Source organism: Saccopteryx leptura, chromosome 7 (assembly GCF_036850995.1).
Source record: "Saccopteryx leptura isolate mSacLep1 chromosome 7, mSacLep1_pri_phased_curated, whole genome shotgun sequence".
NCBI classification, from domain to species: domain Eukaryota; kingdom Metazoa; phylum Chordata; class Mammalia; order Chiroptera; family Emballonuridae; genus Saccopteryx; species Saccopteryx leptura.
The window spans coordinates 37,872,891-37,892,840 of NC_089509.1; the positions used below are offsets into that span (position 1 = coordinate 37,872,891).

General features: G+C 41.3%; 1 protein-coding gene across 4 annotated transcripts in view; it reads left to right on the forward strand.

Moving 5' to 3' along the window:
- The window catches only part of FMNL2 (formin like 2), a 350,215-nt gene that overhangs the window by 215,179 nt on the left and 115,086 nt on the right, over positions 1 to 19,950 (forward strand). For all 4 annotated transcript variants that reach the window (XM_066345365.1, XM_066345367.1, XM_066345363.1 and 1 more), the window contains exon 3: positions 14,565 to 14,645. In XM_066345365.1, the coding sequence (XP_066201462.1) occupies positions 14,565 to 14,645 (81 nt within the window). The remainder of the gene's footprint in view (positions 1 to 14,564; positions 14,646 to 19,950) is intronic.

Below are 19,950 nucleotides of genomic sequence, written 5' to 3' on the forward strand. Positions count from 1 at the left end.
GAGAGAGAGAGAGAGGGAGAGAGAGAGAAGGGGGGAGGGGCTGGAAGCATCAACTCCCATATGTGCCTTGACCAGGCAAGCCCAGGGTTTCGAACCGGCGACCTCAGCATTTCCAGGTCGACGCATTATCCACTGCGCCACCACAGGTCAGGCAGGGGGCCACCATTTAATCCACTGCAGATACCAAGATGTATAATGATTGGCATAATATAATTGTTTACATAACAATCCATGTTGATATTGTTGAGCATCAGGATAAATCTACAGACATAACCAGGGATCCAGGTGAGACTGTTTTCAACATACTGCTTCAGCTTGCCCTGGGGTTGTGTCTGGTCAGAGGAGGAAAGAACATGCAGGTGCATACCTGGGAGTTTTCTCTGCCAGGCTTGGAGGTAGTGTGGGTCATCAGCAGTCTTATTCCATTGGCTAGACCTGCAGAGGAGGATGAGAAATGGAGGCAGCAGGACATGCACGAAGAGAAGACAGTGTTAGGAAAAACTAGTCTCTGCCATGGTTACCAATTTTGATAGTTTCATTTGTTGTAGGTTGCATTCAGTATTACAACTTGTTTTTACTTAGGTCTTCATGAATTTACCTTTTGAATAAGCATGTAGTTGTATGGGCGAGGGGAGGCAAAGAGTGAGGTAAGATGGTGTGTGTCTCGATTTTCCCAAAACTCACTTAGAGGCGAGAAGAGACACTAAATCGTTGCTAGTAGCACTTCCTCCCGAGTTCCAGCAGTGTACCAGGCGTGAAGTGGCTGCGCGACATGTATTTTGCCAAACTTAAAAGCAAACACAGAATTTTGTCTCTGGGTTATCTCTGGTTTGAGATTTTAAAGAGACTATCTTCCTTTTCTTGAAGTCTCCAAATCTAAAGAAAGGTATTGAGTTAGTTGCAAAGTTTCCCTTCCATTAAAACTCCTTCCAGGTCTCTGATTCCTTGATTCTGAGTCCCTGGAGAAGCAGGTGCCAGGCCTATATGTTGAGCTTTCTCATGGATAGTATCTCTGAGTCAAGGAAAACTGAGTCTGAACCTAGAAGCGGCTGTACACTTGCCTCTTCCAGAGATCCCCTTAATCATCCAGTTTTTATAGTGGGAAGAAAAGGTGCTGGCCTGTCCCACGGGGATTGGTAGGGGGGTAGGAAAAGCAGAGAAGGTAACCTAAAGAAAGAGGGGAATTATTCCTCTTAATACTAATCCCTTTTGTCAGCTTGATATAAATGCTCGGCCAGGAGTGCTGTCGGAGCAAGAAGCCCAGGCTCAGTGTGATTTGAAGCTTTCAGGTTATCTTCTGCCAGGATGAACATCACATCGCCCTCCTTCCTGCCTGGCAATACAAAAGGAATTATAGGACCCCCCCCCCCCCATGAAAACACTTAACTTCCTAAGCTGACTTAGATGACCCCCTTAAGTTGTATGAGCATCTTTTGCAAACTTGGGACCACTACTACAGGAAATGAAGAATCATATTGGCAATTTGATGCCTACTGGCTAGACTGAGGTTGACCTTTGACACTATCTTTTAGGAAATAATTTAAGTGATTTATTAAGGTGTTTTAGCCAAGAATTTCTGCTAGGTAATACAAATACAACTTTATATTGTTTTAGCCCTTGAACATTTAACTTACAGTCTTTGCCGTGGAAGGCTGTTTTTGTTCAACTTTTACAAAATAGAAAAGTCAAGCAGCTTTTTGAAAGTTACCCAGTAAGTGGTTGAGCTGATAGTAAGACATCATCTCAAAAGAAAATTCTGCAAAGACAATATAGAACAGAAAGCTTTCAGCCCACCTATTTCCCCTCTTACATGTAGCATTTATTGCAAATCTTGATGACCTTTCAAGTAAAATGTTTTAAGGGGAGTTATTTTCTGAAGTCATTGAGGAGACAAAGGTGCCTGTGGTCTTTATCTCTGCTATGGTAGTAAAACAGCATTTTGATTTCACTTAAATAGAAGAAATATAAATTAGTTTTGATTTCTAGTTAAGTAGTATAGACGTTAGCGGTGAAGGGAGAGAGGAGAGAGAATTCAAAATACGGTTTGGGTTTTTAAAGAAATTGTTTTGTAAAAAATATGTAAGGGCAGAGAGACTGTGTATAATCTACGTTAACCTGGTGGAGTCTAGCTGTGGACAAAACCATGGCTTGTGGTTGCATCTTCAAGTAGTAGAAATACCCTCATTGTGCAGATAAATGTTTGTTACCCTTGTTCACTGCTAGTGCTCTAAGAACTTTGACACAACCATTTGGCTGCTGATATCTGGGCTCATACTATTTTCAGATATACAGGTAACTTCCCAAGGCCGTGTAAAACCCTGTGGAATAGCCGCTCATAATAGATTGGGTGTTGTGCTTACATATCTCTGTCGTAGCCAGCACTGATCCTCAGCAGTGGCCAGTTTCAAAGGACTGACTTGCTTCCACCTCCCTGTTTAGCCCATCCTTGTAAGGTGTAGTGTAAGACCTTGATTTAAGGCCTAATTTTGGCCATGTGGATCACAGATGGGAACTTTTGTTTACTTAATCTTGTGATCTGAAGATGAAAAACAAACAAAATAGACAGGAAGCTGCTAGAAGAGGTGTGTGCAGGTATTTGTTATGTTAAATTGAAGTTATGGAAGATCTAAGAAGAAACCATGAGGTATCCAGCTGGAGTGGGTTTAAAATTGAGGTGTTCAGGTTGTTAGCACGCATTGCTTTCGCGTTTATATTTTAGAAGGTGGATATTTATGTATCTAGGGAACTGGGATGTGTGTTGGGTTGGGGGAAGTAAGGAGGATCGGATAAAGATGGTGGGTTGGGCAAATCTAATGAAACGACAGTGAGGATGTCGAAATTGACATTTCCCTAATGACATTGGGCATCTTTTTATGTGCTTGCTTCTTGTTTGTATATCTTCTTTGTTAAAGAATTCGTTCAAACCTTTTGCCTATTTTTAAAAGTTGGGTTGTTTGTCTTATTGAACAGTAGAAGAAGATAAAATATATGCCCTGGATATAAGGTCTTTATCAGATATATTTTGCAAATATTTTTCTCCTATTTTGTGTCTTGCCTTTTCATATAACAGTGTCTTTCAAAGAGCAGAAGTTTTTCTGATAAAGTCTAATTTAGTTTATTTTTTATAAGTGGTTCGTGCGTTTTGTGGCCTAAGAAGTCCTTGCCCACTGTTGGGTCACAAAGTTTATCTCCTGTGTTTTCTCCTAGGAATTTTGTGGTTTTGGTTCTTATGTTAAAATATGTGGTCTATTTTGAGTTAATTTTGGCACAGGGGTGAATTAAAGCTGGAGATTCACTGTTTTCTTTCCCCGTATGTGTGTATATCCAACTATTTCAGCTATTTGTTGAATAGACTTCTTTTTTCATTAACTACCTTAGTGTCTGAAAACTGAATTGTATGGGCCTATTTCTGTACTGTCTCTTGTTCCACTAATCCTTATTTCTCTCCTTTTGTCAGTACAGCACTGTTTTGATTACTGTCTTGAAATCAGGTTGTGTGAATACTGTTTGTTATTTTGCAAAATCATTTTTGCTATTCTATTTTTTTTGCATTTTTACGTAAATGTTAGAATCAGCTTGTCAATTTCTAAGAAAACACCTCTAAAATTTTGATTGAAGTTGCATTGACCCTTTAGATCAATTTTAGAAGAACTGACATCTTAGCAATATTGACTCTTGTGATCTCTGAACATGACATCTTTATTTATTTAAGTCTTTAATGTCTCACCAGGAGTGTTTTGAACTTTCCCAGCATAGAGATCTTGTACATATTTTGTTAAATATATCCCTAAGTATTTCATGATTTTTAGTGCTATGTTCAGTGATATATTTTTTAAATAAAAGTTTCCAATGTTTTTTTTTTTTCCTAGAGAAATAACTGTTTTTGGATAATTCCTACTTCATTGATCCCCCTTATGGAGAAAGGTGGTTTATGCTATATCACTGCATTTTCAAAACCAAGTTCTATTAAACATTATCTTAGTGGTTTCTGTACAGTAAACAGCAGCCATAAGTGTGAAGTTCAGTGTTCTGAGTTTATTGTGTTGAAGTCTGTTGCCTAAAGTAAATGAAAGCATAGGTAAGGACAATACTAAGATCTGATACCCCCCCCCCCCCCATTTTTAGTCCTTCTGTTCTCTTCATGAGGATGCTATCTTTGTACGTATTAGACACTTGGAGACGTCAGTGGAAGGCATCTTCCTTCTCTACCTCTTCCCATGTCACCTACTTGAAAGTTCCCTGACATAAATTATGCCCTTCAGAAATAATAATACAGTTCATTCAGTTCAGCAAGCACCTATAGAACTTCTGAAAATTGTCCTCATGTATTTGCATGCTGTTTGAATTGGGGCAAATGAAGTTTCAGAGAATCTGGTTAGTATAATTGTAGTCAGAAAAGCAGTCCTGAAAATAAGAGCTTGCTATTTTTTCAAATTCTACAGTGATTGAAGCTCTTACCTAAATCTTGAACTATTTAATGGTTTTTATAAGAAATTTAAGGCGTATTCTGTTCTTTTCTTGTTTGTTTTTTGGCCTTGATCAGGATCAGAGCTTGCTTATTTTTCTTTTCCTCCTCCATGTTTTATTTGTATGATACATGATTAGCTTGGGAGACCTTAAAGATCTTCTGTATATTATTCTTGTTTGGAAGGTATCCTTAAGTAAGGTTTCTGGAATTGTAATAAAAGGGGGAGAAAGGGTTTCATATTCTCATTTTTCATGAGGGTTTCATATTCCCATTTTTCATGTGAAGAAACAATGAGGTGTGTTTATACCCCTTGCATTTTTACAGGAATACTCCCCAGAGAGTTTGCAAAATATTCCTGAAAGCATACACTTTATGGTTTTATAATGTAAGTATAACTTTAAACATAACCGAAAATATTTTTAAGTCTCTGCTTACCAAAGATATCCATGTTCTGTTTGTATATCAAGTAAAAAGAGGGATTCAGGTATCCAAAGTAGGAAGTACAATCAGGAGCGTTAGTGTACAGAGGGCCTATCTGGGGAAATTAAGAAAATGCAGGTTTTTGGGTACTTGATGACTTAGGTCAGGAGAATTTTTGCAATTTAATGAGAACCTTCAACTGCTTTAGATGCAGGTCTTTGGTAGTGTGTATTCTAAGAAATGCTGAGCCCTGGCCGGATAGCATGATTGGTTAGGGCGTCGTCCCAAAGCACTGAGGTGCGGGTTCGCTTTCTGGTCAGGGCACATACAGGAACAGATTGAGATTCCTGTCTGTCTGTCTCTCCCTCCTTCCTCTCTCTAAAAGCAATGAAATAAACATAAAAAAAAGCCAATCTAAAAGAAGGGAACGTTTTAAGGGTTTTCCAGTATTTGACTTTCCATCACTCTATTAATATTTCTTAGATCCTCAGTAACAATAACAGCTATGCGCACTGAACACTGCTACGTGTCAAGCAAAGTCATGGGTCAGCCTTTTCCTAGGATAACACAAGATAATAAACATTGTTAGTATGATCTCCTTCATTACAAATTCAACGAATGCAATTAAAACACTTTTTTAATTGGGGAAATGCTGAACTGTGAATAGGATTAAAGAGATATTAGAGAATGAACTATAGGATGTTATGATTAGGAAAGACCTGTTGAACCAGAAGAAACTTTTGCTAGTCTAAATAAAGGAAATTATTTGGAAAAGTCTCATCAGAAGTTATTTTGAGGCTGAGAGCTGTAATGGAACACTTGGAAAGTCGTCCTCTCCTCTCGGACTAGGAAAATGATTTCATATTTAGAGCTGAAGAATGCTCCAAGGCTCTCCAAGAATATGGCTGTGGAATGAATCTGACATGTTGATTTTTCAAGTCTAGTCTAGTGCAGAAATGGCCAACTTTTAAAGTTGAGAATGAAGAAAGGAGAGTTATACACTGTGACCCATATGTTCTTTCAGCATTCAAATCTCCTTCTTTATTCCTTATTGTCTTTCCTATGTAGTAGCCTATTATTTGATGTCTGCCATTGTCCTTTCCAGGTTATCATTTAGATCCTTTGTGCCATTAACTTTCATAAACTTCACTACCAGGTCTCAGCAAGCCCTTGAAGTTCCTAGCCCATGCCTCATGATTTTCTCCTCTTTTGTTCCCATGTGCCCCCATCTGGAAAACGGCTCTGTCTGCTGCCTCTCTCACCATCCCAGGATATCTATGTGCTGCCTGTCCTTCAAAACTCAATTCAAAAGCTACTTTCTCCAGAGAAGTTCCTTTGATCATCTCAGTTGGAAAGAGCCTTACCTTTCTTTGAACTTCCAGAGGAGCACATATGGTTCTTATCATATTCTACTTTGTATTACAGCCATGTCTGTTGTATCTCAGAGATGAGATTTAATGTTTTGGAATTGAATTTGTTTCATTTTGTGCTTTTTATAGAGCGTCTTGCATAATGTGTTCTGGATGAATGAAAGACTAAAATGACAATTTTTTTTTTACCTTGGTATTTTTCATATTGATGCCTAGAAACAGGAGACTTAAATTTGATAGCAAAATTTAAGATGTTCAGGGGGACTTGTTTAGCAAAATGTTTCATCCAGTAATAACCACAGGGACCCTTCTAAATAGGATCACAGCTGGCACCAGCCGCCTCTGGTAGTTGTTAGACGAAATTAGAATCCCATCTGTACTTGCTTTCCTTGCTACCTATTTTCGTAAATAGGTAGAGTCTAATACGTTTCCCTCATTTTCTCTAAATTGGCCTCCATTTTCAGACAGTTTCTGTAGGTGGGACAGTCTGGAAGCCTCTCTGAAGCTTCATGATTTTTTTTGAGGGAGAGCAGCATGGGATATACATTCCCTTGGACTTGGGTGCTCTCAGTTTCTTGGGGAAGAATCTGGATCTGTTTGTGTAAATTTTTGCCTATTTGTATAAATTGTTAGTCCTCTGAGGACTAAGGTGTTCTGGCTTCCCTTGTTCTCTGCTGCTCAGGAACTCTGATTCCGGTCTCGGCACCCCTCCCCCCACTGTTCTTGGCCTCAGCGATTCTGTATAAATCATTTCTGTCTATATACGATATTAATGCCCTTTTATTCTCCCTGTGTACTCACATCATCATTATCCATTTTTAAGGATGGACTCCTTGAGGACATAAATTATTCCTGTCAACATAGCTCCGAAGAGCATTTAGTACCAAGTTACATCCTGTAAATTAGTATTCACTGATGACAATGATACTGGTTGTAATTACAGCTCATTTAGAGACTACAGTTTGCTTACTCAGCCTTGGAAGAGGAAGCCCAACTACTTTCAACTTCTAGGAGGAAAATTCATTCAAGCTTAGTGAGCTTATGTGCACAAAAGCAAAAGCCTTTGAATCATTTTCACTATCTAAAGTGATTTATTACAGAATCAAAATAATAAAACAAAAATGGCATAGCAATGGTGATATCTAGTTTATCCCTAAGGGTGTTTAAACAATTTATTATATTTAGTTCTGCTAATACGCTTCTGAAATAGAGCCCGTGACCCTGTGGCTATCCCAAACTGGGAGAGAAACTAACAGTGTGTCTCCCACAAGCCTTCAATTTCCTTACCTTCAGATGTTGCACTATAATTTCTTTCTTTAAACCTAAGAATATATATATTTTTTAATTCATTCTTTTCAATTTTATTTTAGATTTTATTTATTCATTTTTAGAGAGAAAGGAGAGAGGGAGCTAAAGCAAGAGAGAAAGGGGAAGAGAGAGAGAGAAGGGGGAGGAGTAGGAAGCATCAATTCCCATATGTGCCTTGACCAGGCAAGCCCAGGGTTTTGAACCGGTGACCTGAGCATTCCAGGTTGATGCTTTATCCACTGTGCCACCACAAGTCAGACCAAACCTAAGAATATTGAGGTATAAGATAAATTTGAGTGAAATTCTATTTGATTTTGGAGCTGCTTATCCAGATATAATTTATAGAGTGGAAATGCTTATAAAATGCTTGGTCTTATTCCAGCTAACATCAAATTAACCTCAAGTAATTTCTCATGTAATTATACACATGGATAGAGATGATGGAAAGGTTTAGAAATGGTTTGCTAGATGAATGGAGTGCCCTATGCTAATCCTTTATGCAGAAAGGCTTTCAGTGACAAACTGTATTAGCTCTAGGTGGGGAAGGGAGGGGCATGGGGAGAGGGAGGCCCCAGAGACAGGGTTCAGCTGGTCAGAAAGAACCTGGAGCTGTCTGTCTGTGTCCAGGAGAAAAGCCCATGTTGTAGCATTGCTGATGATCAGTTTCATTTATTGTGACTTTACCTAATTAACTTAGTATACTCCTGTCACAGCCCCTTCTGTTAATTCTTTTAAGAACGGCCTGGTTTGGGGGTGGGGGTAGGTGGAGCAGGGTATGGAGGGATAAATGGTGAGGGACTAGAGACTTGGGGTGGTGAACACACAATACAGTGTACAGATGTCCTGTAGATTGTACATCTGAAAACTGTATAATTTTGTTAACCAGTGTCACCCCAATAAATGCAGTTTTAAAAAATGGCCTCCCCCCCTCAAGTAAAATTTCTCTCTCTCTCTTTTTAAAGAATGGCCTGGTTTTCCATTTTGGGTTGTGGTAGACTTGAAAATTAGTAAGTGGAGTCCAATAAGTGCTTTGTCTTTTCCTTATCTGCAGGCCCCGCCTGTGTTGAGGCTGCCTGACCTGCCTGCTGGCCAGGGGAGGAGGGGAGGCCAGCGCAAGCCTTGCAGATTGAGTTAACAAGAAACGTATAATAACGGGAGGCACTGGCAGTCTCAGAGCCATTAGAGATACAACACAGGTTTATCAGCAGATGTTCTTTAGCTATGACATGAGTTTGGCTGGCTAACTGCTAGCACAGGACCCACTGACTGTGTGCTCTGCTCTCTGTACAATGTTTACAATCTCTTTGCATACTTTTAAACTTTAAAAACTTAACTTCAATTTATGAGAGAAGTGACTTGTATTTGACATTTAAAAGAAGTTTAATTCTTTGAACATTATTAAGGATTGTGTGCCAAATATTCTTCTACATACTGGGACTCAGAGAAGAAAAGAACATGTTTCCACCCTTTTAAAGACTTTTATCAAAAGCAAGACGAGCACACTTATTACAGTGTGGTGAAAAGAACAAGGATCAGAGATCCCGAAAACCTAAGTTTGAGTTCCTGATCTGCACTGTGTATGTGTGGATGATTTAAGGCAAGTTATTTAATGTCTGAGCCTCAGTTCCTTCATTTATAGGAGGAGTTACTATTGACTTGACACCTAGGGAGGCTTGAGTGAGCTAAGAGGTCTAAAGAGTATGGTTAAGATGTATTATTAAAGATAAGATAACCTTTGAGAAATAGCAAGTGCTGCCCCAGATATAAAGGTAATTGTGTTCCTGGGATTGCATAAATGAAGTCACTTTTAGCAGTGAGACGTTTTCTGATTAATACTAGAGAAATTGAATTCCTAACACTCTATTAAAGTAAAATATTTGCAAACGGCACAGAAGTGTGATGAGAGTCCTGATTTCAGAGCTAGTTCTTACCCTCTCTCTTTCCTTCCGCTCCCCCGGGGCAGGGTAGTGTTCCTGAATGTTAGAGATGGCTCTGGGCCCTCTTCTGTGAATGCTTGTGGGGAATGATTAAAAACCCCAGAGCAATTTTATTTCTCATCCAGAAACATTTCGTGAAGAAAGTCTGATCACACAAAGAGAAAAATGCCAAGAGGTTGGGGTGGTGGTGATGCTATATTGATTAAACAATTTGAAAGACATTTGTGGCCCCGGCCAGTTGGCTCAATGGTAGAGTGTTGGTCCAGCATGTGGATGTCTTGAGTTTGATTCCCGGTCAGGGCACACAGGAGAAGCGACCATTTGCTTCTTCACCTCTCCCTTTTCCCCTTTTTTCTCCCCCCTCTTCCTATCCCATAGCCATGGCTTGATCGGTTCAAGCACACTGGCTCCAGGTGCTGAGGATGGCTCTGAAGCTTCTGCCTCAGGCACTAAAAATAGCTCAGTTGTGAGCATAGCCCCAGACCAGCAGAGCATTTGCCCCAGACGGGGGTTGTTGGGTGGATCTGGTTGGGGCACATATAGGAGTCTGTCTATCTCCCCTCCCCTCACTTGGAAAAGAAGGAAAAAAAAGACATTTGTATTTTATTTTTATATATTTTTAATTAAATTTATTGGTGTGACATTAGTTAATAAGATTCTATAGAATTTGCCTGTACAATTCTATGATATATCATCTGTTTATTGCACTGTGTGCCCAGCAATCAGTCGTATCTTCTTCTGTCACCATATATTTGACCCTCTTTACCCTTTACTCTTCCCGTACCCCTTTTCTAGCTGGTAAACATCATACTGTTGTCTGTGTTTATGAGTTTTTATTTGTATTTCTTATTTGTTCATTTGTTGCTTTCAGTTTTATATCCCACATATGAATGAAATCATATGGTTTTTAACTTTTTCTGTCTGACTTTATTCACTTAACGTGATGTTCTCAAGGTCCATTCATGTTGTCACAAATGACAGCATTTAATCTTTTCTTATTGACTGTCCACTGTATGTATGTATACCATCTTCTTTATTCAGTCATCTCTCAAAAGACGCTTTGGTTGTTCCCATGTCTTGGCCACTGTGAATAATGCTGTAATGAACATAGGGTGCATCTATCTTTGCAAATGAGATACACAAATGGCCAACAGATACAACAGAAAGGATGCTCAACTTCACTGGCCATTAGGGAAATGCAAATCAAAGTAGAACAGCCATGTGACCCAGCAACCCCTCTCCTGGGTATCTGCCTGAACAATTAGAAATTTGTACTTTAATAGCTCTCATAAATCCATATTGACAAATCAGCATAATTAAATATCTTTTATCTTTAAGAGTATTTCTATAGACTGTAACTGAGGTTGAGGACTTTGTTCAAAAGCTACCCGTATCAGTGATGTTGAACAAGTAGGTACCTAGTTAATTGAAAATAGCATGTGGGAGATGAAACAGATCTGGGAGTGAGGGTGATGGAAAACTCCCAGCCAAGGCTGGGTGGGGTTTCAATTCAAAATCTAAAATTCTACTATTTAGAGGGAAAAAAGTGTTAATTTTTTTTTAATTCAGTGAGAGGAGGGGAAGCAGAGACAGACTCCCACATGTGCTCTGACCAGGATCCACTAGACAGGCCCACTGGGGGGCAATGCTCTACCCATCTGGGGCATTGCTCCATTGCTGAGCAACTGAGCTCTTCTTAGTGCCTGAGGCGGAGGCTATGGAGCCATCCTCAGTGCCCAGCGCCAACTTGCTTCAATCAAGCCATGGCTGCCGGAGGGGAAGAGAGAGAGAGAGAGAGCAGCAAGACAGGGAGGGTTGGAGAAGCAGATGGGCACTTCTCCTGTGTGCCCTGATCAGGAATCGCACCTGGGACATCCATACGATGGGCCAATGTTCCACCACTGAGCCAACCAGCCAGGGCCAAAAATATGTTAATTTAAATAAATATGATGTTAATAATCTAGCCAAAGTTCTTCAAAATAAAAATGTGTTTTGGCAAGGTGCTAACATTCTCCAATGTATTCCCCCAAATATTTCTTTTGTTCAGGTGGCCACATTGAAGAGATAGAAAGATTTGGTGAGACAGGTGCTAGATTTATAATTCAAGCAGTAGCTCCTTTTGAGACTAGAGAAATGACCTGAAATTTTAGGAAAATGATTTTGTATTCTTCCGCCAGAACAGTTTTATTTGAATCCCTGGGTGGAGGTTGAGTTTTTAAGAAATAGCTATAATGTAGACCTACTGTGTTTTAAAGCATCAGTCTTTTTCACTTTCTGTTTCTTGAAAAAATAAGTTACTCAAACCAGTGAAAAATCTGCCTACAACATAACAGCAAAAGCTAATAAGCACATTTGAAAAAGTAGGAATATTACATTTAAGAATATTAAATTACTAAATATTAAATTTAGACCTTGTCCATAATTTCAGGGGGATAATTATAAGAAAATATTTGCAGGACCAATATATATACAGGAAAGGGAAAAAGTAGATTTACAGTTATGAGTGTGCAAAACAGAGATTATTCTTGTATTATTATTTATTAATTATTGTATTATTTATTTGCATTACAACTGTAAACTTTGTCCACCCCTGTATTCAAGAAAGCCTTTCTGGGTCACCCCAATCTTAAGTAGGAAATGGAGAAAATTGCGTTTATTGACTTTCAAAAATGGGATTCACTAACTGAGTGAATATCAACGTTTTATGTGCAACTTAACCAGATTTTGTTATTTTAAAGGAATAAATATGGCTCTTCTGGTGTGAAGACACTGTGTAAAACAACAAACATTAGAAATGTCTCAGCAACTGTCCACAGATTCAGTTTTTGGTCCTCAAGCAAATACAGCACTAGCCTGAGTTAAAATTCCTTGAGGTTCATGTGTTAAGGACCTTATATTTAGAAGTAATTGGCTGCTGTAGCAGAGAGGAGCACAGTTTTGCATTGTCACTAGTCATAGGGTTTTAAAAATTTGGATAATTGTATTATTAAAAAGCATACATTTTGCTATATCCTAATATATTGCTGGCGTCAGCTGTTGCTGTATGCAATGTTGGAAATAGTAACTGGTTTCTTGTTAGCTTATCAGTTCAGTTTTCAGACCAGAGCTTTTGTGATTATTTTAGCCTTCAGCTGGACTGGCAGTTGGATTCTGTCTGATCCCTTAGTAAAGTGATGGTGATTTTAAATTTCACAAAAGGACTTTATAAAGGCACTAGATGACACTAGAAATGTTTCTTGTGGTAGAAAATTTGGGGGAATAATTAGGAACAATATGCTGATTTTTTTATGTTACCAGCTTTGTTGAGATACAATTTATATACTATAAAATTCACCCTGATCACTTTTTAAGTGGAAAATATTGATAGATTTTTCACTATAAGTCACTTCCCTCTATTGTAAAGCATTAAACTAATAAAATACATATAGTTTCACTAATGAGAGTATGTTTTTATAATAGTAAGATGGTCTTTAGCATTTCTAAGTCTGTAAGTGAGGAAGACTTGAATGGACCAGGAAGAGGATTGTGGTTCCCTGTGTTGGAGAAATATAATTCACATGGGATAAACAAATGCTTAAACATGCTGGCCAATGTCAGGGTTGTGAAACATTAAAAAATTCCATTGTAGTATAAGCAACAATCAAATTTAAAAGAATTACTAGGAAAAAACATCTTTTTGGTTGTAGGTAGAGGAGAACCTGATAAGAATTGTTCTGAGTTTTTGATGAATCTTTGTTTTTCCTTTTTAGAGCTGATGTACTATTTAAACTGTGTGTGTGTGTGTGTGTGTGTGTGTGTGTGTGTGTGTGTGAGAGAGAGAGAGAGAGAGAGAGAGAGAGAAATAGAGCATATGTACAGAAAAGGTTGTGAAGCCTAAGAACAGCATCACAAGTAGGATAAAGCCAGTACCCCTGTACTTGGGTCAAGAAATAGAACATTGCTGGCCTCTCAAGGAATACTTTGTTCCCTTCCCTACTTAACTCTCTCTCTCCCTTTACTCTGTCTCTTTCTCTCCTGCACACACACACACACACCCATGTAGGTATGTGTCCCTAACCGTTCAAGTTTAATTTTGCCCATATGTGTAAGTCTGTGTAAATGAGATCGCATTCGTCCCAACATCAGGTTTACGAGCTCCGTCTCTGCGGAGCTCACATCACACGCAGTGCAGCTTACTCATCTCCACTGTAACACACTGTTGTGTGAACCCCATGCAAGTACTTAGCCATTTTATAGTTTGTGGGCATTTGGGTTCTGCCCAGTTTTTTACTACTGCTTATTATTCTGCTGTGGACTCTATAGTATATAAAATCTGATACACGGGGGCGTGAGCTTCTCAAAGTGTAGTCCCTCCACCCACAGCATCAGAGTAAACTAGTGAGAATGCAGGATCTGTATTCAAATACCATTCACATATAGTATATGTGTATGTATAACCTGCTTATTTTAATGATTGTGCTTCTGCTTAAACTAATTTTGAGTCTCTTCTAGTTTGTAACTGCCTTAGGAGCTCATTAGTGGTCACACATATGGGTGCACGTTCACACAAATACATACACACACTCATACACTCACTTCTGTTTCTTAGCAATAGACTCATTACTCACTTTTGAAACAAGTTTTATGAAGTTTGAGTCAAGTTTTTTTAATATTTAAATGAGATAGATTTGCTAACGTTGAAGATATTCAAAAGAATATGCAACAGACTAAAGACCCCTAGACGAGGATCTGCTTGTAGGTCAGGCAGAACATTATTCCTAGAATGGGAGCTGCAGAGCCCTACAGAGAAAGCAGTGTAGACTTCAGGGCAGATATCAGTTCAATCCATTTGTGGCACTGACAGCTATGTTATCTTAGAGCAGTACTGAATTTCTCTGAGCTTCAGTTTCCTCCTGTGCAAAGAGGAAGACATCGTTACAACAGGAGCATTATTTGCAGGGCCACATTCGTACTGCGGGTGCCTTTCCACTTGGATCAGCGGCATTAACCTGTTTGCACATGGCTGCTTCTCCTGCCTTCATACCTGTCATGCTTTTTACTTTATCTTTGTGCTTTCTGCAGGAACGATTCCAGGTGAAGAATCCTCCCCATACATACATTCAAAAGCTCAAAGGCTATTTGGATCCAGCAGTAACCAGGAAGGTAAGAGGGACTGATTCCTACTTTTTGATACTGCTTGCCCATTAGCGAGCAGAATCCTCTGCATTGGAGTAGACCTTCCTTCCTCTGCGGGAGAGCCTCCAAGAAGACGACCTTTGGAGACAAACAACATGAGAACGCAAAGAAAAAAGTCGTCCTTCTTATGTGAGGCTGTGTTAGAGGACTTTCCTGAGATGAGAGTCACGTACCTCTGATGGTTATTGAGTCATTACTATTTCCAATTACACAGGGTGGTGGGTCCAGTTCAGAGGTGTGTGGGCCCTTAGAAAAGCAGGCCTAGCAGAGGGAAGACTTGCCTTTCATGTGTTGGTGGAGTTCCAGAGACCTTGAAAAATCACTGGGGCTTTGTCATCCCAGCTGCGCTCTCACATCCTGTGTTGATGCTTTTAGCAGCTTCCCCGCCCCAACCCTGCCCCTGGCCCCGAGAAGGTAAAGAGAGAATAGCTGATTCCATTCCTAACTGACTCCCTCCTTTTACAAACAAGCCCTGCTTTGTGCACCCACACAATTGGTTTACACTGATGCCTCGTGGTAAGGCACGCAGCCTGGCACAGCCCTGCGGGCCTGGGGCAATCCTGGGATGTCTCAGGACAGGGCTGTCCTTGCTCAGGATGGGGAAAGGGGCTCTTTACCAGATAGCCCTTGTTTTTTGGTTGACCTCCTCACAACTCCTGCTTTCAAGGCTGCAGCGAAAATATCTCGAGCTGAGCTCTCTCTGTTCCCCTGTGTGACTCATGAGAGAAGAAAGACACTTTCCCTAGTTAGCCACTGTTTCCAGGGCTCTTGGCTCTTGTATTTTTTTAACTTCCTTTTTCTTATTTTCTGCTTTTACTTAACCCTCTATGCCCCCTGCCCCTACCCCATAAAAAGTCAGGCAGAGGAGAACAGCTATTATTTTCTTTTGGAAGTTTCCCAGGCCTTTGTCCTCTGGTTAACAGGCAGGCAAGCGGAAATAAAATCTGGGCATGACGGTGAAGATGTACTGTATGTAGACCTTTGCTGCCAGCTAGACGCCATATGTGACTTAATGACACAGCCTTGTCCTCTGAGCATGTACCTGTCAGAGTATCATAATATCCCCCCTCTTGCAGGTGTTTTTTGTGTTTGTTTTTGTTTTTTAAGAGCTTCTTTCAGGCCCCTTAAATGAGACAGCTGCTTAATTCTATTTGTTTCATTCTTGTTTGTCTCCGCCCCCAAGGATGTAGCGGCCTCAGTTTCATTAGATTAGAGAGGGTTAAGTGAGGGTACACCCATACACATTGAACACAAGCAATAAACCCTGAGTGGTTTTCTGGGCCATTTCTTTGCACAGGGGCAGCAAGATTTTAGAAATATTTTCAGGGATCTCAGACTTAAAAACGTTCAGGCTGGATGGCTCAGGGCCTGGCATTAGGCATGCCCACAGAGAGCTGAGCATGGCAGAAACACCGATGTTGGTGCACGGGCCTGAGAGCTTCTCTCACACAGTGTGTGTTCCACCTCCGAACAGTCAGCACAGTGTTTGTAGACTGTGCGATGCGAGGAGAAAACACGTGAACTGGAGAGCGTCGCAGACTGCAGCCCCAGCGCCCACAGGGAGGAAGATGCTTGGACGGCAAAGATGGGTTCCTGCTGGCACACCCCCAGCTCTCCTTTGGAACACGTACTCCTGGGTTGAGGCTAAGATTATAAAACAAAGAACAACCAATAAGCTTCTCAGAAAGTGTTTTTACTCCCTTGCAAATAACTCAGTAAAGAAGCCCCAGACAAAAGATGTGCGTGTGGCTGACCCAGGCTCTGCCCGGACCCTGTGTGCTCACCCGAATGGCCTTGTCTGGTCTGTGCCTCGTGTCTCACCATCAGACGTTTGGGGCAGACAGAAGAAGTCAAATGGATGCTGTGTTAGCCATTTCTGCTTGTACGATGTCTGTCAGGAGCTGGCGGGGGGAAATACTCAATTGCACTCAACATAATTGTCATGCTTAAGGCCTGGGAAAAGGGAGATTTTGTTTGGAGTAAGACTTGGCTTGCAATTAAAATGAGTTTATGAGGCTCAGCTGTAATATGGGAGGGGAAAAGAAAAGATTTCAAATCAGGGCTTTCCATTTTAGCCAGACAGTCTGGGCTGAGTCGTCCCTTAACTGCGTCTGGAGTCCTCAGATAGCTTATTTATTAATCTTTTGTTCATCTTGAATACAAGATACTTAATTTGCTGTCTTCTAAAAATTTTTTCTTAAGTGTATTCTATGTAGAGTTCCTTCTAACTAGTTTAAATCCTCCAGGGCAGGAAAGAAAGAGCCTAAATTAGATATCCCTGTGATCAGAAGAACTTGGTATACCAGCCTCATTGAATACCAGGCAGTTCTTAGTCTGTGCTTTGGGGGTGGGAGAGATTGCTCATGTCTGGCATGGAAAAGGCCACAGAGCAGGAAGCCAGGAGTCTGGTCCCCCTCAGGGGTGCTGCAGTCACGAAAGGAAAGCTGTTGTCTAGGTCTCCGGGGCTCAGCTGCTGCGGTAGGCCCACCCCGGGCGCATCCCTGGGCCTTCTTGGGGAGAGAGCCAGGACTGGGGTGGAGATTGCTAAGGGTGGTACTCTGCTCCTTTTTGCTGGTCTCTTCAGGGACATGATTGCTCTTGTAAAGCATTCTGGATACAGTGTAGGAGTACAGTGTTAGCACTCATTGTTTACATCAGTGCCTTTCAACCGGTGTGCTACAAGAATCTTTAAAGCATGCAGCACCTGACTAGTCGGAGGCACTGACCACTTTTCCCTTAGATTGTCAAATAATAACAATTTTTTAAAAATGACAATAGCCAACACAACAATAGCTATGTGGTATGACTGAATCAAGATTATACCTATTTTAAAAAAAAATCAAATTGGCAATATATATATATGTATGTGTGTGTGTGTGTGTATATATATCTATATATATATCTATATATATCTATATATATATATGGTATGCTGCAGAATGTCAGTAAGTAGTTCACATGTGCTGTGAGATGAAAAAGGTTGCAGTCTCTGGTTTATGTGTTTAGAGAAGCAGGTGCCTAGGCTTCTCTGTTGTCTGGCTTAAAATCAAACCGTTCACGAGGAAGTATAGTACAAGGGCAAAGTCAGTTTAGTTTTACTTTAGGGATCATGTGGTTTTCAGTAAGTGGCTAATAAATGTCTGCTGTGTTTCCATCATAGAGTTTTTATTGAGCTTTGTTCAGACACCTGCCTCTCAGTCCTTCAGTGCCCCCTCTTTTATACTCTGTTATGTTCCCGGTGCTTTGCGGGGTGCCCGGGGGCTGGCAGTGTCTGGAAGGGATGGCCTTCCCCTTGAAGCATATGGCAGGGTTGGGAATGGGCGAAGACCTCAGGAGCCAGTCAGAACTGAGCAAATGTATAGCCAGGATCACTCAGTTGTTTCTAGAGGCCGCAAGTGTAAAGCCCAAGTCCTGTGACTCTGACATGGGCATGGGCCATCTGGAGCAGGCAGCACACCTGGAAGTGGTTTCCTGGCCATGTGGCTGTAGACCCTAGGTCAGGGGTCCCAAGACTTTTTACACACGGGGCCAGTTCACTGTCCCTCAGACTGTTGGAGGGCCTCCACATACAGTGCTCCTCTCACTGACCACCAGTGAAAGAGGTGCCCCTTCCGGAAGTGCAGTGGGGGCCGCATGCGGCCCACGGACCATAGTTTGGGGACACCTGCCCTAGGTAATCTGCATTCCTCATTGCTGGAAAGCACTCCAGGAAGCAGTGGCGTAAGTGTCTCTAAACTGTGGATGATTCTGCCAGTCTTTAGGTCTTTCTTGATAAGAGAGGGGGTGTCCTTTTTTCACTGCATTGAGGATGCATTTATATCACATATCCCACTGTACCTAAATTCTAAAATCCCGAGAATGTCTCTGGGGTGCTTTAGGGATGTCAACCAGGGGAAACGTGTGAGACGGTTTGCTTCCATAGGGCCCTGGTGAGGAGCAGTTGTGGCAGAAGCAAAGGGCCTTCAGAAGAGGGGAAGAGAATGACAGGAGCCCGCCCATGCTGAGCAAGGTTCCAGCTCTTCACTGGGCACCAGGTTCCACCTGTGGTCTGGCACAGCTCCGCCCACCCCATGTCCTGGAATCCTCCTTTCCAGACTTTCTCCTTCTTTCCTGTCCTTGCATGCGTTGGAGTTGACGACACTGTTTACCCCACAGTTATGGCAGTAGGAAAGGGGTCTTAATATCCTGAGTGAGAATTCCCAAAGCCTTTTCCTAAAAACAGTGTAACATGAAGGTGATGTGGATCTATAGGACAGAAAGCATAGAACTCATCTTAGCCTGACCAGGCAGTGGCGCAGTGGATAGAGCGTCGGACTGGGATGTGGAAGGACCCAGGTTCGAGACCCCAAGGTCGCCAGCTTGAGCGCGGGCTCATCTGGTTTGAGCAAAGCTCACCAGCTTGGATCCAAGATTGCTGGCTCGAGCAAGGGGTCACTTGGTCTGCTGAAGGCCTGCGGTCAAGGCGTATATGAGAGAGCAATCAATGAACAACTAAGATGTCGCAATGAAAAACTGATGATTGATGCTTCTCATCTCTCTCCGTTCCTGTCTGTCTATCCCTCTCTCTGACTCTGTAAAAAACAACAACAACAACAAAAACCCCGAAACTCATCTTAGAAGGCATTGTACATCAAATATCCTTCTTCCAGAGTGACCCAAGACTTGAGTTACCATAAATAAATGTTTCTATCGGAAATTGTGTTCCACAGAACTGATGTATAGTGCAACTCAGTGAAACCTGGAAGGTTATTTGGAGTTGAAAAGCCAGAGAGGTGGATACATTTACTATCAGAGGGAAGATTCATTGAAGAAGAAAGACATGAAGGAGTTATGGAAGGACCAGTGGGATTTTATAGGCATGGAAATGAGGGAGGACATTCCAAAAGTAGGAGGGAGGGGCTTCAGAGCACAGACCTTCCAGGTGAGGACTCACGGGCAGAGGTAACTATGAATGTTTATTTTTAGAAAATGTCAGGTCATGCAGAAAAGAATTAACATAGCAAGCCTGAGACTGTTATCTTAGGAAGACCTGCTAGCAAGGTTGTCTCCTGATGGTCAACTGGGAACTTGAATTTTGGGAGAGTCCCACCATTCCCTGAGAAGAGTGACTCCTAATGCCTAGACTATTTATGCTAACAGCATGGTTTGTGCTGACTGCCTGTTTTTCCTTCTGGGAGTCTGCACTTCTGGGATGTGTTAGACTGAGAGTGCCTAAATGAGCCAGCCCCCAGTAAAAACCCTGGGCATCGAGTCTCTAATGGGCTTCCCGGCC